This window comes from Pseudonaja textilis, chromosome 2 (assembly GCF_049901715.1).
Source record: "Pseudonaja textilis isolate UNSWEBS1 chromosome 2, rPseTex1.2, whole genome shotgun sequence".
NCBI classification, from domain to species: domain Eukaryota; kingdom Metazoa; phylum Chordata; class Lepidosauria; order Squamata; family Elapidae; genus Pseudonaja; species Pseudonaja textilis.
In genome coordinates, this window is record NC_141991.1 from 16,208,219 (window position 1) to 16,232,339 (window position 24,121).

Sequence of the window (24,121 nt, forward strand, 5' to 3'; positions counted from 1 at the left end):
TGTATTTCAAATGTAGAAATATTGCCCAGTCTTTCAGAAAGATCAGACCTGGCTCATAGTATTTGGAATCTTCACAGAACACTAAGATTCAAGGATGGAATTCTATCTTGACTACTCAAGGTGCTGAAAACTGAATAGTTGGCAAGTGCTAGTCCTTTTTCTTTATGCATACTTTAGCCTTATCAAAAATTGTTACATAAGCAAACTGGTAGTGTATTGCCCACTACTGCTGTGATGCATGGATCTCATGATGTCGCACATGGGAATGTAAAACATTAATCCTCTATTGAAATCCTGAGCAATTCTGCCAAAATATTGTGAGCTTTCAACCACCGTTTGCACTACAAGCAACCTGTGTGGTTATCATGGACCATAGGAGTGGGAATACTGTGGGAATACAATGGACCTCTGTTGAAAAGCTTATTGATATGATAAAAGCTTATTCAAAACTGTGGAGATATCTGCATATCTTACTCTTGTGACTGCCCAGAATTAACTAGGTTGCTTTGTTTTATCCAATCATACCAACCATTGCCAGAAAATATATTAGTAAATATTGTTAAATTGTAATAGAGGTAGTATTTACACATTCGCAATAAGACTTATTTGTAATATGACACCAATAATGATAACAAATAAGGAACCACAGACTGTTGATAATGGAATTGTTTATTTTTATTCATTTTCATTTTCTTTTCCTTTTTTTATGTTGTGCATGTGTTTGTTATTTTAGTTGTATAATCAATAAAGTTTGCTTTTAACAGAATTAACTAGGTTGCAACCTTTTTCACAGTCTAGACTAGGCTTCCCCCAATTGTGGACCTATCTATAATTCCTAAAATTCCCTAAAAGGTGAAAGGAGGTTAGAGTGTCTTGTATGGATGGTTGAAGTAAGCATTTTTGCAAGAGCCATGGTTGCATAACGTTCACAGTCCCAAGTAGTATATCCCACAGGGCAACCTTTCAAATGTGTTGAGACCACACAGCCCCTACCATACCTACCCAGCAGAGTGGCTTGAGAAGGAGCTCCCTTTTTCATTAAGTGCTGGGCATTAGGGATGAAGTGTCAGCTCAGTTCCGTCCCAAACCCGGAACCAGGGGTAGATTTTTTCTCCAGAGAAGGATGCGTTTGAGAAAAAGAATATGGTACACTTGGTTTCTACGTTGAAAAATTCCACCTCTTTATAGACATAATCCACAAACACACGAATCCGCCGGGGCTTCTTTTCAAAAGAAAGTGGTGTGTGTGGCTCAGTAAAAGCTACGTATTTTTCTTTCCCCCAATATTCTGCAATAGCCCAGATGCCTTCTTTGGTGCTAAAATCGGTCATTCCTTTTCTCTTCACTGACTCCTTGGCAACTCCCACAGCCCATTCTCCATCGTGTTTTATTTCCACCTCCCAACATTCTTTTCCTGATTGAAACCCATTCTGGCCCAGAACCCACACTCGTGGGTTAAATCTTTTATCAATATCGGGAAGTGGTCGTTCTTCCATTCCCCATGTCACAGTTTTCCGATCCCTAGAAATGACAATGCGGCGATGAGCAGTGTCTGGGTCAAAGGTCACGGAGACTACAAGAGAAAAGCAAAATGGTGAACTTATTTGCAGTATGTTTGGTATTTTTTTTTCCTTTCAAAATGCATGATCAGTTCTTCAGGTCTCAGTTCAGCAGACTCTGGAGGCTATAGACAACATTCTGGTGGGTGTTTTAACTTCTCAAAAAGTTTATTATTTCCAGAGCTGTTGAGCCAATTAATCTTTTGGGGAAAAATGGTGCATCTTCTGTAGTTGATGTAAATTATATAAATTGCCACAAATGATGCAATTTCATGTAGATAAATGTAATTTCAATTATAATGGTCATTGGACATTCATGGACACCCCATCCCCTACATACTCAAATCTCGTTGCATTATTTAAATTTAAATAATGCAAAATTTTATTGGATTCTAAGAAAAAAGCTACAAATAGTGTTAAGAAAAATAAATCTTAGGTTTAATAATATTTGATGAAAATGATGTATATTTTGAGTCCATAAATGGGTTTATTAAAAAGCAAAAGAGTCTCAATGTGTAGTTGTCAGAAAATGTTAGGAATGTTAAGCGGACAAAAAAAAATGTTAAAATTTTAAGACTGTTTTATTGGATATATAGATTAAATTATGATCTAGGTATTAAAAAGATGTGTTTCTTATCCAGCCCTAATAATTCCAATGAATTTGAATTTCCAAATCTGCTGCCTTGGCAGGTAATCTTTTCACACACCTATCTTGCATTTCAATGATTATCCACAATCATCCACAATCTAATATAGTTTATTTACCCTGGTCTATGGCTAAAAATCAATAGAGAGACTGAGGCAACACAGCAATTAGTTTTATAAAATAAGAGGATGAACATAAACCATGTATTTCCTAATTTCAGTACAGTCAATGGAATTTACTGTATGCATCAATTTTCATTGTATAACTTTTCACCTCCGAGTAGCGTAGCATAGCGTAGCGTAGCGCAACACAGCACAGCACAGCACAGCACAGCACAGCACAGCACAGCATAGCATAGAATAGAATAGAATAACAGAGTTGGAAGGGATTTTGAGGTCTTTTAATCCAACCCACTGCTTAGGAAGAAATAATTATATTTATGGAGCCAAAAGCATTTCACAAATCCATTTATCATTCTTGGGATCATGATATCTCAGAGTTCACAGAATCTCTGCATGATGCCCTATTATGAATATTTGGATTTGCAAGTGTTGTGTAGACTTAAAAATTAGTGTAGCTGAGTAAAATCATGTGTAATGTGTCATGGGACTACAGCTTTTTACTACGATAGTGTAAATTGCTATGATTGTCTTTTCCAGGACATTCATAGAGAACCAGATCAGTCTTGTGTTCTATATTATGGATAAATTAGATTGATTTACTTTAGCTATCGTTATTGTAAATCTTGACTTCAGAAAAATTAAACAACAAAACCCCAAAATAAATAATGTAAAATTACCTATTGAAGTGCCTGGGATCCATCTACATGAATTGGTTGAAGTCGGTGGGTAGAAAACACTTTGTGTCTGAAATACTGTTTTAAAAAGCTTAGGTTATACAATAGATATAACAGGGAAGGTAATATCTACCTAGTGGGAATCAGCCAGTGGTATCAGAATGGAATGTGGGGGAGGAGACATATTCACAAAACAGCATTGTGCCATTACATTGTAATTGCTGTCCACTTTATACAGACAATATGTCATCAGCAGTGTGTATAAAAGGGGTGGAGCTCAAGGCAGAGTTATACAACAGTGGTTTTGTCAAAAACAGCAAGATCATGTGAGGGAAATGCCACTGGTGGAATCAGCTTAATATCCAGAAATGCAATCAGCAAAGCATTTCCTGACGTGGAATCTTCGATGGCCAAAACTTCACCTGTTGTATTTTGGGGAACTGAAGGACTAAGGCATTGGATCGGGAACAGTCTTGGACCTAATGAGAGCTACATGAGGTTTCCCCAGATTTTATTCCCACAATGCCAAATCTGGGAAGTGGATTTGGTGGAAAGAGAGGGGCTGGGCTCTAAGGCTTAGTCAAAATTTGAACTTCTATTCCCCCCATTGAAATCCATCTCTGTAACTCATTCACCTTTTGACCTCAGATACTTACCTATTAGAAGAACAATAAAAGCCAGATTCAAAGCAATGCTTCCTCCCAGTATGATCCAGAGTATGATTTTGCAGCATTTCGAATGACCTGTGGAATTGACTAGTGAAAAGAAAGACCAGAGAAGACATGGTAGCAGTATTCCAATATTTGAGGGGCTGCCACAGAGAGGAGGAAGGTCAAACTATTTTCCAAAGCGCCTGAAGGCCAGACAAGGAATAATGGATGGAAACTGAACAAGGAGAGATTCAACCTAGAAATAAGGAGGAACTTTCTGTCAGTGAGAACAATCAACCAATGGAACAGCTTGCCTTTGGAAGTTGTGGGAGCTTCATCACTTGAGATGTTCAAAAAGATATTGGACTTTCATCTCTCAGAAATGGTGTAGGATCTCCTGCTTGGGCAGGGAGTTGGACTAGATGACCTATAATGTCCCTTCCAACTCTGTTAATCTAGTCTAACTTTTCACTATGGACCTTCCACCAAAGATTTGCAAAGTTACAAAGAGTGAAAACAGTCATAAAATCTCCCAGTGACCTGGTTCTCATCATGTTCTAACCTGTGACATGCTTAAACATGATTTGTTGAACAAAAGCTATGACTGTTTTGGATTACCTATCACAACAGGTTATAAACCATGGTTTGTATGCCCCAACAACTGGCCTCACCCAATACGTTAAGTGAAAACCAAGGAACAATGGTTCTTGCCTTCTCCATTTGCAGTCTATTAAAATATCTTAAGGTTGTGCACACAAAGAGTTAGGTGACACCTGTGATTGTGGCTATATTGATGAAAAGATATTCTCTAATTGAGCAATGTTGGCAGTTGGCGCTTACCTTCACAGTTCCTGCCTGCCAGCCACTTGCACCCACTGTACCACTCTATGGTGCACACAGAAACTACTGTAGCTGAAGCCAATTTTTTGGTTAAAAACTGAAGGCCTGAAACTCACAATCTTCAACTATATTTCGACCCATCACAAGCCCGAAACATTACGTTGTGGCTTTGCTACTATGTGGAAATAAAATTCTTATTTAAAAATTAATAAAACAATTTAAAAAGTTGCTGTTTGGGGAGGAGGAAACATCTGTATTTGTTCAATTTGTTATTCATTTTGATGAGACAGTGGTGGTTCAACAGTTAAGATGCAGGGCTTGTCAGTTGGAGGTTTGAGACCCGAGCACCACGTGATGGGGTGAGCTCCCATCCTTGCTCCACCTCCGGCCAAACTAGCAGTTCGAAAGCATGCAAATTCAAGTAGATAAATAGGTATCATTTAGGTGGGAAGATAATGCTCCATGATGTCATGCTGGCCACATGGCTTTGAACTGTACTTGCTCAATATCCTTGAAACGGGGATGAGCACCACCTCCTACAGTCGGCAATGACTAGCAGAGTAATATCCGCAGAGACTCCTTTACCCATTTTAACATTCCTTTCAATGAAAAAATGTTTCTTTTTGCCATTTCAAAGGAGATAAGAATTTAAGTGAAGTTCTGATATGTTCAGTGAATGTTTTCTTATAGTTATTTAGTTATGATGAGGTGTCCAAAGGTTGTGGGGTCTGAATATCCTGTCTTTCCTGGTACCATCCTCTTCTCTCTAAGTGTTCTCTGCAGCCTCCTCGCCTTCCATTTGATCCCTAAGAAAGCCATCACATAGAAATCCTCCCATGGAAATCTAATCTACTGAATCTGCCATCTACGTATCATCTACCTTCCCAACATCTATCTACTTGCCATCCATCCACCTTTCTTTCTAAATGTTATTAAATGTTTTACAAAGAACATAAAAACTAACACAAACTCTCATAAAGACTAAAGAAGTATTTTCAACCATGGAAATGTTCTTGATGAATGAGAAGCCAAGGAAACTATAAAGCAGAAGTCTTCAACCTTGGCAACTTTGTGGACTTCAACTCCCAGAGTTCTTCAGCCAGCTTTGCTGGCTGAGGAACTCTGGGAGTTGAAATCCACAAGTCTTAAAGCTTTGCTGGCTCTGGGAGTTGAAGTCCACAAGTCTTAAAGTTGCCAAGGTTGGAGACCCCTGCTATGGAGTACAGGTAGTCCACAGTTCATTTAGTGACTGTTTGAAGTTGAAACCTCACTGGAAAAAAAGTGACATGACCATTTTTCACACTTACATTTGTTGCCAGCATCTCCATGGTCACGTGATCAAAATTCACATGCTTGGCAACTGACTCATATTTATGACAGTTGCAGGGTGCCAGGGTCACGTGATCTCCTTTTGTGACCTTCTGACAAGTGAATGGGGAAGCCAGATTCACTTAGCAACTGTGTTACTAACTTAATGTCAGCGTTCCAGAAAAATGAACTCCAATAGTTCAAAAACTCCGAGATTCAGGTTTTTCCAGATATGCCAGTATGACAGCTCAAATAAAAATGAGCCTTAACAACTTCAGCTATTTGAGCCTTGACCAGTGTGCCAAGAAAAGTCATAAAATGGGGGCAAAAATCATTTAACAACTGTCTTGCTTAGCAAGAGAAATTTTGGGTTCAATTGTCATAAGTCAAGGACTACCTGTAGTAGAAATGTGTTTTAACAGAGGACAGTGCTGTTGGGAAGAGTCAATGGCCATCTCCAACAATAAGCTAAATGGCATGCATAGCTAGCTAGCTAGATATAGATATATAGATATGGATATAGATATAGATATAGATATGCATGCCATTTAGCTTATAGTTTTCTTTATATATACAGTATATTATATATATAAAGATTTATATATATATATATATATATATATATGAATATATATATATATATATGAATATATATATATATATGAATATATAAATATATAAATATATAAATATTGTATTATAGTTTGTTATATATATATATATATATATATATATATATATATATATATATATATATATATATATATATATATATTTGTTTTCTGAGGTTCTCATGGTATTTATATGTGGATCTTTGGTTGTTCGGGTTTTCTCCGCGTAAGATTCGAAGTATCTAGGCAACGTTTGATGAAGTCTCATTCATCATCTTCAGGCTTCTGTCTCCGGCTCTGTGCTTTTCAGAGTAATGTGAGATTGCAGCTGCTTCCTCCTTTAACTGCCAGTGGGGTGGGACTTGATTGGGTGGGGGCTTGGCTGTGTTCTGATTGGGTGGGGTGTGTTCTCATTGGTAGGGGTTTGGTTGTGTTCTGATTGGTTGGGGGTTTGCCGTGTTCTGATTGGTTGGAGGCGTGTTCTGTTCAGGTGGGGCTTGGCTGTGCTCCGGTTAGTCTTAGTTGCTGGGGATTTGAGCTGGTGAGTTGTGATCTTGCTGTTTGGCTTCTAGTTCGTGGTCCTGTTGCATCTTCATAGTGGGTGTCGGTTTTGCTTCATGTATGGCTCGGAGGGTTTGAAGTGGGTAGTGATGCAGCTGTAGTGCAGCTTCTGGTCCATGGTCGTGTCTCATCTTCTGAGTGGGTGAGAGTCTGTTTTCTACATGGAAGTGTGGTGGTGGCATCTTGTGTGGCTCTCATGGGTGTGGGTCTGGTGTCCTTCTTCATGTTAGGTACTCGTCTGTTCATGAGGGCGGGTTTCCAAATGGCTGGAAGGCGGGAGGTGTCATCTCGTTTGTTCATGCTGTGTGGGCGTTTTTCTATCTCTATGGCTTCTCTGATTATTCTGCTGTTGAAGTGTTCGGTTTTGGCGATAGTTCTGGTATTTTTAAAATCAATTTCATGTCCTGTGGCTTTGAGGTGTTGGACCAGGAAGAGGTCGTTTCTTCTTTTTGATTGAGTTCTTATGTTCTTCAATGCGTGCATTTATTCTTCTGTTAGTTTGTCCAATGTATGTGGTAGGGCAGGCAGTGCAGGGGATTTCGTATACTCCTTGGTTTTCTAATTCGATTTTGTCTTTGGGGTTTCTTAGGATGGTGGATATTTTTCTGTTTGTGCAGAATGCTGTTTTGATGTTGTGTTTTGGAGGATCTTGCTGATTTTGTCTGTAGTGCCTTTTATATATGGGAGGAGGGCTTTGCCGTTTTCTTGTTCTCTGTCTTGGATTTTGGTTGGGGTTTCTTTTTGGATTAGGTGGGTAATCTTCTTTCTTTGGAATCCATTGGCTGTAAGTACGTTGGTGAGGTGTGTAGTTCGGTTTTTTGGTGTTGTTCATCGGCTAAGCATTTTGTTCTGGAGATGAGTGTCTTGGCTACGGAATTGATCTGTGCTGGGTGGTGGTGTGAGAGTGCATGTAGATAGCGGTTAGTGTGTGTTTTCTTCTGGTAGATGGTGTGTCCTAGGGAGCCATTGGATCTTTTGTATACCAAGACATCTAGGAAGGGAAGTTGGTTGTTGGCTTCTGTTTCCATGGTGAATTGTATTTTGGGGTGTAGGCTGTTGAGGTGTGTGAGGAAGTTGTTCAGTTTTTCTTTCCCATGTGGCCAGATTATGAAGGTGTCATCTACGTATCTGAGCCAGAGTTTGGGTTTGTGGTCGTATTTTTCTAGAGCTTGTGTTTCAAAGTGTTCCATGTAGAGGTTAGCGATGACAGGTGAGAGGGGTGATCCCATGGGTGCTCCTTCTATTTGTTTGTATTTTTGTCCATTGTAGGTGAAGTATGTATTGGATAGGCAGTGGTTGGTTAGATCTAGGATGTGCTTGGGGGGTTGTATTTGTTTTGGATGGCTGTCAAGGCTTCTTTTATTGGCACTTGGGTGAAGAGGGATATGACATCGAAGCTTACTAGTAGGTCGCTAGGTTGTAAGTTTTGTTTCTTTATGATCTCGATGAACTGGAATGAGTTTCTTACATGTGAGTTGATGGATTCTGCATAAGGTTGTAGTTGTTTGGAGAAATTTGGCTAGGTTTTGTAGAGGTGAGCCTATGGAGCTGACTATTGGTCTGAGTGGGGTTCCTTCTTTGTGTATTTTGGGAGACCATAAAGCTTGGGGCATCTGGATGATTTTCTCTGGGTATGATTCGTTGCTGGATTTCTTCACTGATGGGGAGGCTTTTATTTTGGATTTGGTAGTTTTTCTAGGTAGGTGGTGGGGTCTGTCTTTAGGGGTTTGTATGTGGGGTCTTGGAGTAGGTTGGTTAGCTTGGTTTGGTAGTCAGATGTGTTCATAACCACTGTCGCATTGCCCTTGTCTGCTGGTAGGATTATTATGCTGGTGTCTTCTTTCAGGTTAAGTAGTGCAGTTTGTTCTTCTTTGGATAAGTTGCTTTTGGGTGGTTTGCTAGTGCAGAGGATGTTGGTGATTTCGAGTCTGATTTTGTTAGCATCATCAGGGTTGGTTTTGGTCAGGCTGGTTTCAACTCCACATATGATGGTTTCTGTGGGGATGTGTTTGGGAGCGACAGCAAAGTTGAATCCTTTTGAAAGGACCTTGGTTTCAGCTTCAGTGAGGATCTTGTCTGAGATGTTGTGCAATGTTTGTTTCATGTGTGGCTGTGGGGGAGGGGAGTTGGTTTCTGGCATTGTTGTAGTTTCCTGAGTTTGTTGGTGTGAGTATCTGTCTTGAGGGTGGTCTGTGTTTCGGCTCTCCAGACAGCAAGTTGTTTGGATTTGTCCCAAAGTAGAGGGTGAATCTTGTTGCTGAGTCTGAGGTGGAGTGTGAGGAGATCTTTGTTGATTTGGTCTAGGAGAAATCTTTTCGTGTGAAGTTCATTTCTAATTAGGGCCAGTTCTGTTCTTTTAAGGATGCGTTTGGTGGCTGCTGTGTTGGTGTGGAATTTCAATTGGAAGCTTGTGGGAATTAAATTTTGATCTCGGCAGTTGCATAGGAATGCAAGGTCACATAAAATGGAGGCTCTTTGGACTTCAAGTTTTTCATAAGTCCTGGTCAGATGGTGGGTTTCCTCCCGTAGAGGTGCAATATTTGTTTTCTGAGGTTCTGGGTATTTATATGTGGATCTTTGGTTGTTCGGGTTTTCTCCGCGTAAGATTCAAGTATCTAGGCAACGTTTCGATGAAGTCTCATTCATCATCTTCAGGCTTCTGTCTCCGGCTCTGTGCTTTTCAGAGTAATGTGAGATTGCAGCTGCTTCCTCCTTTTAACTGCCAGTGGGGGTGGGACTTGATTGGGTGGGGGCTTGGCTGTGTTCTGATTGGGTGGGGGTGTGTTCTCATTGGTAGGGGTTACAACCTAGCGACCTACTAGTAAGCTTCGATGTCATATCCCTCTTCACCCAAGTGCCAATAAAAGAAGCCTTGACAGCCATCCAAAACAAATACAACCCCCAAGCACATCCTAGATCTAACCAACCACTGCCTATCCAATACATACTTCACCTACAATGGACAAAAATACAAACAAATAGAAGGAGCACCCATGGGATCACCCTCTCACCTGTCATCGCTAACCTCTACATGGAACACTTTGAAACACAAGCTCTAGAAAAATACGACCACAAACCCAAACTCTGGCTCAGATACGTAGATGACACCTTCATAATCTGGCCACATGGGAAAGAAAAACTGAACAACTTCCTCACACACCTCAACAGCCTACACCCCAAAATACAATTCACCATGGAAACAGAAGCCAACAACCAACTTCCCTTCCTAGATGTCTTGGTATACAAAAGATCCAATGGCTCCCTAGGACACACCATCTACCAGAAGAAAACACACACTAACCGCTATCTACATGCACTCTCACACCACCACCCAGCACAGATCAATTCCGTAGCCAAGACACTCATCTCCAGAACAAAATGCTTAGCCGATGAACAACACCAAAAAACCGAACTACACACTCTCACCAACGTACTTACAGCCAATGGATTCCAAAGAAAGAAGATTACCCACCTAATCCAAAAGAAACCCCAACCAAAATCCAAGACAGAGAACAAGAAAACGGCAAAGCCCTCCTCCCATATATAAAAGGCACTACAGACAAAATCAGCAAGATCCTCCAAAAACACAACATCAAAACAGCATTCTGCACAAACAGAAAAATATCCACCATCCTAAGAAACCCCAAAGACAAAATCGAATTAGAAAACCAAGGAGTATACGAAATCCCCTGCACTGCCTGCCCTACCACATACATTGGACAAACTAACAGAAGAATAAATGCACGCATTGAAGAACATAAGAACTCAATCAAAAAGAAGAAACGACCTCTTCCCTGGTCCAACACCTCAAAGCCACAGGACATGAAATTGATTTTAAAAATACCAGAACTATCGCCAAAACCGAACACTTCAACAGCAGAATAATCAGAGAAGCCATAGAGATAGAAAAACGCCCACACAGCATGAACAAACGAGATGACACCTCCCGCCTTCCAGCCATTTGGAAACCCGCCCTCATGAACAGACGAGTACCTAACATGAAGAAGGACACCAGACCCACACCCATGAGAGCCACACAAGATGCCACCACCACACTTCCATGTAGAAAACAGACTCTCACCCACTCAGAAGATGAGACACGACCATGGACCAGAAGCTGCACTACAGCTGCATCACTACCCACTTCAAACCCCTCCGAGCCATACATGAAGCAAACCGACACCCACTATGAAGATGCAACAGGACCACGAACTAGAAGCCAAACAGCAAGATCACAACTCACCAGCTCAAATCCCCAGCAACTAAGACTAACCGAGCACAGCCAAGCCCCACCTGAACAGAACACGCCTCCAACCAATCAGAACACGGCAAACCCCCAACCAATCAGAACACAACCAAACCCCCTACCAATGAGAACACACCCCACCCAATCAGAACACAGCCAAGCCCCCACCCAATCAAGTCCCACCCCACTGGCAGTTAAAAGGAGGAAGCAGCTGCAATCTCACATTACTCTGAAAAGCACAGAGCCGGAGACAGAAGCCTGAAGATGATGAATGAGACTTCATCGAAACGTTGCCTAGATACTTCGAATCTTACGGAGAAAACCCGAACAACAAAGATCTATATATATATATATATATATATATATATATATATATATATATATATATATATATATATATATATATATATATATAACAAACTATAATACAAATATACCTGGAATTCATATTTTTAGAATAGTTTGATACACACACATACATATACATACATATACATACACACATATACATATACATATGCATACACATACACGCATATATACACACACACACACACATATACATATACAATATACATACACACACGCATATATGTGTGTGTGTGTGTGTATTTATGTATATATGTATGTGTTTGTGTGTGTGTGTGTGTGTGTGTGTGTGTGTGAATAAATTAATTCTTCATGCCCTTGAGAATTGGCTTTAAAAAGCAGAAGCTTCTCCTATAAAGGAAGGAAACATTGAAAGAACTGAAATTGATTAGTCAACGAAGAAACAGTTGTGACAAAATCATTTCAGGTTTGGCAGACTTTCAAGTTTCTCTTACATTGCATAACTGGGAACTTCCTGGAAAGTTAGGCAAGAAGAGGATACAGCATGACACTTTTCTCAATCCTTTGACATAGTTGTGGGCTCCTATTTTGGCCTTTGTTTGTTTGTTTTTGGTCAAAAAGACAAACGGAGCGCTGTGTCATTTCACCGCAAATTCTGAAAATACAACAACGGGCAGAATTTGTGCTCCAACAACCAGACATTTTTTTATCAGATGCTTTCTCCTTGCTGGGCTACTCCTTTGCCTCCATCCAATTCCTCCTTGCCTCCATGATTCATACTATACCCTTTCTGACCTGTCACTGCTACCTCTGGGCTACTCATTTAGAACAGAACAGAACAAAAGTTGGAAAGGGACCTTGGAGGCTTTCTAGTCCAACCCCGCTGCTTAAGCAGGGGATCTTATACAATTCCAAACAAGTGGTTGCCCAGTCTCTTAAAAACCTCCAGTGTTGATGAACCCACAACTTCTGGAGCTGATTAACAGTTTTCACAATTAGGAAATTTCTTCTTCGTTCTAGATTGCTTCTCTCTTTCAGTCGTTTCCACCCATTGTTTCTTGTCATGCTTTTATTTTATTCTTTATTTTATTTACTTTATTTTTATTGTATTCGCCGATTTGAAAGCTTGCAGTTTTAAAAACAGTTTCCCACTGTTTCTACCCCTCACTCCAATAAACTGCTGCAGTATTCTCTCTAATGAGCAGGAGAGATTTACAGGGGTGTCAAACTCAAGGCCCATGGGCCATGGACACAGCGAATGATCAGCCCGCAGTACCCCTGCCAGCGAAAATGGAGCTTGGGAGGTCCACGTGCTCTGGCCACACTGACCCCAGCTACTCCCTCCCTCCCTGAGGTCAAACACAAGCCTGATGAGGCCCTCAATGAAATCGAGTCACTAGAATATCAACAAGAGCCAAATTTGCCTTAAACCCTGCAGTGGAAGGATATTTCTTATTATGAAGGATATTTCTTATTATAAGTTTAAAAATAACAATGTGCATAAAGTAAAGACAGTAAAACAATATAACACAACCAAAATATATATTTAAAAATTCCCCCAGCCATTTTGGGGAGGCATCTTAAATGAAGACACTGAAAAATTTGGTCTGATGAGGCAAAGCTGAAGCTCCAGGGTTGCCTGGAATGTTTTTGAAGATACCTCTGCAAACCTTGATGAGCTCACAGAACTTGTTCTGCTAAACAAATAATTCCCTCCACACTATTCAACTATTTACAAAGTTTGCACTACTATTACTGTTAATCTTCTCATCACTCCTTATCACCCATCCCTTCCCACTTGTGACTGTAGGACTGTAACTTTGTTGCTTGTATCCGTATGATTTATATTGACTTTCCTAGTATGATTTGATTGCTTATTGTACCCTAGGCCTAACATTAAGCGTTGTACCTCATGATTCCTGACGAATGTATCTTTTCTTTTATGTATACAGAAAGCATTTGCACCAGGACAAATTCCTTGTGTGTCCAATCACACTTGACCAATAAAGAATTCTATTCTATTCTAAACATGCTATAGCAGTATTTCTCTACCCTGGCAACTTTAAGGTGGTAAATTCTGGGAACTGAAGTCTACGCATATTAAAGTTACCAACGTTGATGAGAAATGCAGTGCTGTAACAGTAAACTATGAGTCATAGTTTACAAACTACAATGGCTACCTTCCCAGAATATTTATCATTTAAAAAAACAACAAGCCACAATGTTATGTGGTTTGTGACTTGTTATGGTTTAACACACAATATATAAACCCTATAAATAGAAGGGTGATTATTTTGGGGTACAGAATAATTAAAAAACTGCACTTGGATTCTGTACATCTGTACAGGTAGTGCTCAGTTCGTTTAGTGATTGTTCAAAGAGTGAAGAGGTGGTGCAGTGGTTAGAATGCAGTATTGCAGGCTAATTCACTGTTCACTACAGGAGTTCGATCCTGACCGGCTCAAGGTTGACTCAGCCTTCCATCTTTCCAAGGTGAGTAAAATAAGGACCCAGGTTGTTGGAGGGCAATAGGCTGACTCTGTAAAACCGCTTAGAAAGAGCTGTAAAGCACTATAAAGCGATATATAAGTCTAAGGGCTATTGTTACAATGGCACTGAAAAAAGTGACTTATGACCATTTTTCACAGTCACGGCCTTTCCAACATTCCCATGATCATGTGATCAAAATTGAGATGCTTGACAGCTGGTTCCCTTTTGCAACCTTCTGACAAGCAAAGCTAATGGGGGAGGCCAGGTTCACTTAACAACTAACTTATCAACTGCAGTGATCCACTTAACAACTCAGGCAAGAAAGGTCATAAAATGGGACAAAACTCACTTAATGAAAGAAATTTGGGACTCAATTGGAATTGTAAGTTGAAGTCTTATGTAAGTTGAAGACTACCTGTACTTAGTACACTAAGAGATCCTGTGACTACTTGTTGGCAGCCAAAGTAATTTGTAAACTATGGCTTGTGGGTTTCGTTTGTAAGGCAAAGATGTGTTGCAAAATATTTTTTGTCAGAAGGTAACATGTGAGAAACCCTAATCTAAATCTAGCATAAAGAGAGGTAACTGGCTTGAAAATGACAGTCTCTCCTTTCACCAAAATTAGCTTGTGTTTGAATGATTTTTTGCCAATTCTGCAAGTTCTGGAAGGATTTGAAATGTCATAATTTTAGATCTACTTGAAAAGGTGAATGATATTCTATCAATGAACTGAATACATCAGGCTCAGCACATCCTCATACAAAACACTCAACCATGTTTTAAATTTCTGAATTCTACAGATTTGTTTTTAGAAGGCTAAAAGCAGCTTAATCATTCCCCAGCCATTAACCTGGGATCCAATGACATGCCAGAGGTCTTCGAACTTGACAGCTTTAAGTCTTGTGGACTTCAACTCCCAGAATTCTTCCTCCAGTCATGTTAGCTCAGGAATTCTGGGAGTTGAAGTCCACAAGTCTTAAACTTGCCAAGTTTGAAGACCCTTGTACCAGACTATGGCTAAGGTAAGATAAACATGAACAAACCACAATTATGGATTGTGATTAAGGTTTCACTCCATGATAGCCTAATGTAAGTTTCAGACTATTTGATAAACTAATCCACAGCCCTATCATGAAACTCCAGTCACCAATCTGCTTCATGCATTGCTTGTATAATTTAGTGCTGCTTGCAGAATTAGCATAAGCTAAGCTTCATGGGTGAGACAACTATGAATTTGCATCTTCATAATTTTGTTCAAACTCTGTCCACATTCCATACTGTGATCACAACATACCCAGAAGGAAACTAAATAAATTGAAAAGGCTATTGTAACTCTTCATCCCAAGTGGTCTCTCTTTATTAAGATCTATAACCAACACTATCATTAAATAGCCAGTTAAAGCCAACAGAAACTTCAATCATTACCTTCTGTCTTGTTGGGAATAGCATCAGTGTAGATATGTCTTGAAGGTTCTACTACCATGTAACCCTCTGCATCTTCCATAATCTAAGCAAACCACAGGGAGCAAGTCATACGAATGAGATCATTCCTGAGCATTAAACCAAAATATACTAGTTTTCAGTTCCTCTTCAGTGGAACTGCCCCCAAATGAGTGGGTGCTTTTCCTTCCCTCGTAAATCTAAAGTTTCAGTGCCATCCGGCAAACAATTTTAAATTGGTTCTACCTTCCTCTTAACTGGCGAATGTCTCTCACGATAAACCACAAACCCAGCATGTGTGTTGAGAAAGAGGAAGTATAGCCTCCAAGTCTACACAGACTGGGAAAACGCCTTTAATCCAAGGGAAAGCAATTCAATAGCAATCATCTGCTAGGACAGAGCCAAAAGTTGGGAGAGGAAGGAGATTCCCACCAGCATCTGCAAAGAAGGCCACCAAAGCAATTTCTCAGTTAAATTAAAAAAAAAAGTAGAGTTTGACAAACAGTTGTACAAAGAAAGAATAGGGAGGGAGAGAAAAGTCCATCAGGAAAAAAAGTAAAAGGGTTTTTCAAATGCAAATAGACTTGTTTTGCTACAAGAGTTAAAGACCCGAGGAAATGTGAAAGACTTAAAAGCTTTCAAGATAGGAAAATATCAAGCTAAGAATACAGGGATACAAACATACACGAGACCTAACAGAACAGATGGACATGCATAGATGGGATGAGACAAAAGTAGGTGTAAATTCTAGCAATAGGACAACTGTAGATTAAGGCAGGCAGAAAGAAAATAAGTAGGAACTAGGCACAGCCATAGAGTTAGCAATATGATTAAAAGTAAAGAGTTGTGCTTTAATTTTGTAAAATAAAACTATCTCAATGGAACAAAACTAAAGCTAAGTCTTTGTGTCTCTGGCTCGCACCAGCTTGAGAAATCCTAGTATCTTCTAAAGGTAGAATAGCTTTTTTGGACTTGTCAAGCCACTCCTAAAATATAGGACAAGCCCTATATCCAGCCAATGGGACATTCAAACTTAATTAGCAATGTCATCTGAAGTCTGTCTCAATCTGATGTGAGTAATGCATCCTTCCTTGTGTCAAATAATTAACCTGAGGTTCCAACTTGAGGCAGGGTTGTGCAGGAACAAATCAAAATGAAACCCAGACATATTGTGAGGAGATTTGTTTATTCCTGGAAGTAATGGGGTGCTCTGCAGAGAAAATGGGGCCCAGAGAAGTAATTTTATAGGAGACTGGTCCTTGGTGTAAGCTTGAGAGGCATAGGTGGTGTGTACTGCTGGTTTTAGCATGTAACTCTGTCAAAAGGTCAACCTTAATTGTCCTGGTCTCTTTCGGCTTGCCATTGTTGCATAAGGTGTCCAGGCAGCCTATTTGTGGGTTTTGGTTGAGCCATGATGCTGCAGTGCTTAGAATGCAGTATTTGCAGGCTAATTTAGTTCACTGCCAGGAGTTCGATTCTGACTGGCTCAAGGTTGACTCAGCCTTCCATCCTTCTGAGGTCAGTAAAATGAGGACCCAGATTATGGGGGGCAATATGCTGACTCTGTAAACCAGTTAGAGGCTGTAAAGCACTGTGAAGTGGTTTGTAAGTCTAAGCGCTATTGCTACTCAGGGATGTGTGAATGAACAGATTTTTTTGGGGGGGGGGTCTGGATAATTTTGTCTTGCCTAAGTACTTACTATATATTAGTTGATTGTTAGCAGAGATGTGCTTTCAGCAATTTTGTGGCTTTCTTTATTAAAATGTATCTTCTTGACTACAACCTGGATTTCTTGCTCTAGTCAGCTATTCAAGACAGAAATAATATGCTGTAATTATTGATTATTAAAATTCTTTCCCAAACAGTACCTGCTTGGGTTTGTAATTTGCATAAGAGCCATATGATATGGAAAGGCCACCACAGCTATCCCCTGCCTTGTACTTGAATGGGAGATTACCAGGGTATAGGGTTTCTAAAGTTGGGAAGCTGGAAAACTAGGCCCACAGAGCACGATAGCAAGAATGTCATGGAAGCGATTCTGGCACATTTGTCTTTTTTATTTTCTACACAGGGGCAGTCAATAGCCTAGGGGATGGGACTCACAGCATTCCCTGCTCTGATGGGTTGGGTCAAGGGTAGGATTCAAATTTTTTAACAACTGGTTTTGTGGGCGTGGCTAGGTGGACATGGCCATGTGATTAGGTGGGCATGGCTTCCTCTTCTTTTTTTGAAGCATACCCCCCATTATGGGGCCTTCTAGGCCTCAGGGAAGCCTGATGGGGGACGCTTTTGCTCCCAGGAAGCTTCCCTGGGGCCCAGGAAGGCAAAAAACTGAGCTGCACCCTCCACCCGCACTCCCCTGCATCCCTTTTTGCCTCCTGGTCCTTAGGGAAACCTCCTGGGCCTTAGGGAAGACTCCTGGGTGAAACAGTAAGACAGCAAGGGGGATCCTGGCACAGCTGATAATCAGAACAGCTGATCATCGGGAGGGGAAAAACTTTAAGGGGTTATTGGGTGCGGGAGAACGCAGTTAGTTATGTCGGGCATGCATGCAATATCGCACATGCACGATAAGGACTGACTGGGTAGAGAGGGGAGGGGTGGGCTGAGAAGGGCAGGGCCAGCTAGAGGCATGATTTGCCAGTTCTTCAAACTGCACAGAATCATAACAACCGGTTCTATAGAACTGGTCTGAACCGGTAGAATCCTACCCCTGGGTTGGGTAAATGTGCCTGGCAAGAGACGGTCCCTCAGATAACCTGGTCCCAAGGCATGAAGGGCTTTAAAGGTGACTACCAGCACCTTGAATTGCACCCGGAAATTAATTGGCAGGCAATGCAATTCCTACAAGATGTACCTACAATGTCCCTTCCAACTCTTTTTTTATTTTTTATTTATTTTATTTGGTTTGTCAATTCCTTACAAGCTAATAGGTATAAGTAAAAACATAGTTATGAATACATGGATACATATAAGAAAAATAAAAGAAACAATAGGACAGGGATGGTAGGCACATTGGTACGCTTATGCATGCCCCCTACAGACCTCTTAGGAAAGGGGTGAGGTCAATAGTAGACAGTCTAAGGTTAAAGTTTTGGGGGTTTGGGAAAGAAACCATAGAGTCAGGTAGAGTATTCAAGACATTGATCACTCTGTTGCTGAAGTCGTATTTCCTGCAATCTAGTTTGGTGTGATTAACCTTGAGTTTGTATCTATTGTTTGCTCTTGTATTGTTATGGTTGAACTCTGTTAATCTGTTAAAAAAGGGAGGAGGCCTTAAGGCAGTTTTCACATCACTGGATTGCTGATTTCTTCCATACACTGAAGTATCCAATACTGAGCACAGTGACCACAGTGAAAGTCTGATCAGAGTAGAATAGGGAGCATTACAAGTTTAGTGACCATTCGAACTTTTACAGTGGCACTGAAAAAAGTAATCTATAACCTTTTTCCACACTTATGACCCTTGTAGCATCCCTGTGGTTGCATGATCAAAATTCAGATGCTTGGTTCATATTTATGATGGTTGCAGTTTCCTGGGATCACGTTATTTATTTATTTTTATTTTATTTATTTGTCAATTGTTTACGAGATAAGTAAAAGTGTATACATAATTATGAATACATGAAATGAGTACATATAAGAAAAATAAAAGAAAAATAAAAGAAACAATAGGACAGGGACGGTAGGCACGTTGGTGCGCTTATGCACGCCCCTACAGACCTCTTAGGAAAGGGGTGAGGTCAATAGTAGACAGTCTAAGGTTAAAGTTTTTGGGGTTTGGGGAAGAAACTACAGAGTCGGTAGAGTATTCCAGACATTGACCACTCTGTTGCTAAAGTCGTATTTCCTGCAGTCAAGCTTGGTGCGGTTAACCTTGAGTTTGTATCTGTTGTGTGTTCTTGTGTTGTTATGGTTGAAGCTGAAGTATTCATTGACAGGTAGGACATTGCAATGTATGATTTTATATACCATGCTTAAATCAGACCAAGACGGCATAATTCAAGGTTTTCTAGTTCTAGAATTTCAAGTCTGGTGGCATAAGGTATTCACAACGAGTAGAGGAGTGGAGAACTCTTCTTGTGAAATATTTCTGGACTTTCTCAATTGTGCTAATATCAGATACGTAATGTGGGTTCCAGACTGATGAGCTGTATTCGAGTATTGGTCTAGCAAATGTTTTGTATGCTCTAGTTAGTAGTGTGATATTACCAGAGAAAAGCTACGTAAGATTAGGTTAACAACTCTTAATGCCTTTTGGCTATGTAGTTGCAGTGGGCACTAGCACTTAGATCATTAGAGGTGAGTATTCCAAGGTCCTTTACAGAGCTTGGATCATCAACAAGATCTTGACTATTCAGCTTGTATTTTATTTTCGGATTTTTTTGCCAATATGTAAGACAGAGCATTTATTTGTTGAGATTTGAAGTTGCCATTTGTTTGACCATTCTGATACACAGTCAAGATCTTCTTGAAGGGTAGCAGTATTGTCTGTGGTATTGAACAGCTTTACATCATCAGCGAAAAGAACGCAGTTGCTCTTAATATGATCACAGAGGTCATTTATGTAGAGTATGAAGAGAGTTGGTCCTAGAACACTGCCTTGGGGGACACCACTATTGACAGGTACAGAATTTGATAGGACACTCCCAATTTTGACCATCACCTTTTGTGATCTGGCAAGCAAAGTCAATGGGGAAGCCAGATTCACTTATCAATTATATTACTAATTTAAGAACTGCACTGATTTACTTAACAACTATGGAAAAGAACAATCATAACATGGGGCAAAACTCACTTAATGTCTCACTTAGCAACATAAATTTGGGACTCAATTTTGATCATAAGCTGAGGACTATTATTAGCTCTTACTGTATTAGCTCTTACTGTGCAGATCTTCCAGTAGATGTAACCACGTTACATTTTCCTTTCCTGCTGTCATTTAATACCACTAAATCATATTACTTGGCACGTCTGATAAAAACACTAACTCCTTTTCATATATATTGTTATTGAGCCTGAGGTCTCCCATTTTCTGTTTATGTTTGAAGTGTTTTTCTACCTAAATTCAGAGTTTTATTAGTATGTTTATGTTGGTTAAAAATAATTTGTTTACCAAGAGATCCTCAAGGAACAAATGGATTTGGAACAAGAATTATTTTTGTTAGGGATGATTAAAAAGAAATATGGGAAAGATACAAAATATATAATATTACATATTTTAACCTCTGCTAGAATTGCCTATGCTCAGTGTTGAAAACAGAATTCTATATCAACAGATCAATTGATTATTCAAAAAATAATGCTGTGTGCCAAGATGGATAAATTAACCCTGATGATGCAAGAGAAAGAGGAGTCTGAATATTATAGAATTTGGGAAAAATTGTATGATTACATTGAATTAGGACAAAGGGATGATGAAAAGGATTAATGATAAACATTTTATAGATTAAAGGTTTATATTCGCATGAACTATAGCACAAAATAGAAGTACATGAGATAGATGTCACACATTGTTAATGTCATAATATTTATATATTTTTTGTTCAATTTTAAAGATATAAAAGACTAATAAAGTTTATTTAAAAAAAAAAAATAATTTGTTTACCATTAATTTCTTTATTTTTTTATATTTCTATCCCACTGCAACCCAAAGACTCTTGGCAACTTTAAACAGAATATAAAATAAAAATCAAGTAAAACACCCACAGTGCAAGCTTCTATAAAAACAACAAGTAAACGTAAGAATATAAATAATAAAAATAGAAGCTGATGACACTATGGTAGGCTCTTTGAAACAACTCTGTAGCATCTGCAACACAGAAGGAGCAAGCCCGACCTCTACTGGTAGCAGCATAAATTTTGCCTGATCTTTTACTATTCTCTTACTATTCAACAAAATTGATTCTGGCATCCAAAAGCAGCACCACCTTCGTGCTCCAGCTACCCAAACATCACAAAACTATGGGGTCAATAATAATTTCTCTCTCTTTGATCTGGTCAGTTGTGCCTGTTCTAGATGGAGCAGGTGATCTCACCCAGATATCCAAGCCACAAAGAGCTTTATAGGTCAAAGCCAGAGTTTTAAATTGTATCCAGAAAGCGATCAGCAGCCAATGCAGGATCCACATAGTAGGAACTAATACATGTAGTCCTCAACTTATGACCACAATCGAGTCCAACATTTATGTTGCTAAGAGAAACATTTTTAAGTGAGTTTTGCCCCATTTTTTGACCTTTCTTGTCACAGTTTTTAAGTGCAATTCTTAAATTAGTAATATGGCTGGTAAGTGAATGTGGCTTCCCCATTGAGTTGCTTGTCAGATGTAGGATAGGATAGGGTAGAATATAGAGTAGAGTAGAGTAGAGTAGAAGAGAGTAGAAGAGAAGAGAATAAAGTAGAATACAATTCTTTATTGACCAAGTGTGATTGGACACACAAAGAATTTGTCTTTGGTGCATAAGCTCTCAGTGTACATAAATATATAAGTGATAAATCATGATCACAGTCATAAATACATTCATCCTGAATCATAAGATACATCACTTAGTGATAGTCATACTAATTAAACAATTTACATAAATCATACTAGGAAACTAAATAAAACAGTATAAATCGTAAAGATACAAGCAACAAAATTATAGTCATAAGTAGAAAAGGAAATAGGTAATAGGAAGGATGAGAAGAATAATAGTAATATAGTCTTAGTAACTAGTTTGACAGTGTTGTGGGAATTAGTTTAGCAAAGTGATGGTATAGGGGAGAAAAACTGTCCTTGTGTCTAGTTACTCTGGTGTGCACTGCAAAAAAAGAGAGAGAGTTTTTAAGGGCAGTCTGAGGAGACAATATAACAGTAGTCTAGCTGGATGATGATAAGGAGATGAGTTAGTATATCAAGGTCTTCCTTTGGTCCAGTTAGTTAATCTACAAAGTTCATCTTGTTTTGTTTTGGGTTTTTTGTTGTGATCAGCCTGAGAGGTGCTTCTCTCACTTTTATCCTTAACTCTTCTCTGAACAACCTTCCCACTATGTACTATAATTTACCTGAATATATGTAACTGCAGTGATCACACACTATTCTCCTGTTTACTCCTCTCTCTTTTCCTGGACTAATTTGTTTTGTTTTTTGTTTTAGCCATATTTTTTGCCTTGCCAGGAAGAGAAAGATGTTTTTGGAAAGCACTATTTATTGCACCAGCGTTTACATAATGCACCTGGCTACAGTTTCCATTGTGCTTTCAGAGAAATGATGGGATTGTAATCTGGAGACTTCCAGGTAAGGTGAATGGGAACACTTTGGAAATAATGAAGATAGACATTGCAGAATATTATGTTCTGTGATCAACTTTATTCAGACTTTTGTGATTCTTTCCTGCTAAGGTTCTGCTATGGCCAGGTCTAATCGTATTTGGAGGGGAGAAAATGAATTGCTGAAGGACAATGATAGGCACCACTCAGAAAAGATACCACAGAAAAAAAAATACACAGTTGGCTAGAAAAGATGATAGGGAAACATGTAGATGTAGGGAAACCCGAACTGTTTTTATTAGGTATAATATCAGAAAAATTAGATAAGAAAAGTACAGTATTTAATATTTAATATTACATGTTGTAACAGCAGCGAGGATTATATTCACACAACATTGGAAAAATGAAGAAACACCGCAAGATGAAGAGATAATTAAGAAGATACTAGACTGTACAGAAATGGATAGATTGACATTGAAAATTAAGCAGAAAGAAGACACAGAATACTACCAAACATGGAATCTATTTTACCAGTGCTTGGAAAAAAGGGGTGGAGATTAAGAATATAATCAGTATTGTTAAGCAAATTAAATACCCAGACAACACAATGTTTATTAAGTGCTCATCAACCCTGTTTCTCCCCAGTTACTACCTACAAACTCTTTTTCAAATGCAGATGAAGGAAGTCAAAGTAATCTCTTCTTGTGGTCTAAGGAAATAAGAAACTGAAGCTACAATTCTCAGCAGTTGGAGAGGGTTTGCCTTTCTCTCTCTCTCTCTTTCTTCTTCCCTAAGTGAGCAATAAAGATACCTTGCATTCCTCATCACCATAGAAACAGCCTGCCAAGAGGCAGACCCATTTGTTTCAAAGCTCTGTACAAATGCAGAAAGTGTTCCTTTCCTACAGTGACTTCCTTTCTCCTCCCAAGCAAAGGAATCTGATCTTCTTTTTCTCTTTATCTGTGCAACATATATTTTAAAAGGCCCCTTGGATGTTGGGCAAGGAATCCCCCCCTTTTTCTCTTCAACAAGGAAGTGAGACCTAAGCAAAGCAGCCCACAGCCACATCTGGGGCTCAAAGAAAAATCTCCCTGAGTTTTCCAATACGTGTTTGCATTGATAATCCCTTTTTGAAACTATCATGGACAATTTAATCAATTTAATTCAAATGCTCCAAGATTAATTGCAACCTAACAGACTCAAGCAAAGCAGCCTACAGCACCATCTGGTGGTCAAGGAGAAATTTCCCATATTTTTCCAATACATGTTTATTGAATGACAATTCCTTTTTGCAACTACTGTGGACAATTTAATGAATTTAATTCAAGGTTCCAAGATTAACTGCAACCTAACATTGGCGTAGCAACAGTGTCTTCCAGATGCTCTGCTGCCAC

General features: G+C 39.3%; 1 protein-coding gene across 2 annotated transcripts; it reads right to left on the bottom strand.

Annotated features, from left to right (window-relative positions):
• Nucleotides 1-653: 653 nt before the first annotated feature.
• Nucleotides 654-15,741, bottom strand: LOC113451362 (E3 ubiquitin-protein ligase TRIM39-like). Of its 2 annotated transcripts, none has more exons than XM_026722744.2 (4): nt 15,463-15,741; nt 3,658-3,744; nt 3,005-3,079; nt 654-1,573 (listed from the first exon to the last, which is right to left on the bottom strand). In XM_026722744.2, the coding sequence occupies exons 1-4, from the start codon at nt 15,539-15,541 to the stop codon at nt 1,053-1,055; spliced, it is 762 nt and encodes a 253-aa protein (XP_026578529.2). In that variant the 5' UTR covers nt 15,542-15,741; the 3' UTR covers nt 654-1,052. The 2 variants fall into 2 exon arrangements, with proteins under 2 accessions (XP_026578529.2, XP_026578528.2); XM_026722743.2 differs by having other exon boundaries at nt 3,658-3,756; nt 15,463-15,697.
• Nucleotides 15,742-24,121: the final 8,380 nt, after the last annotated feature.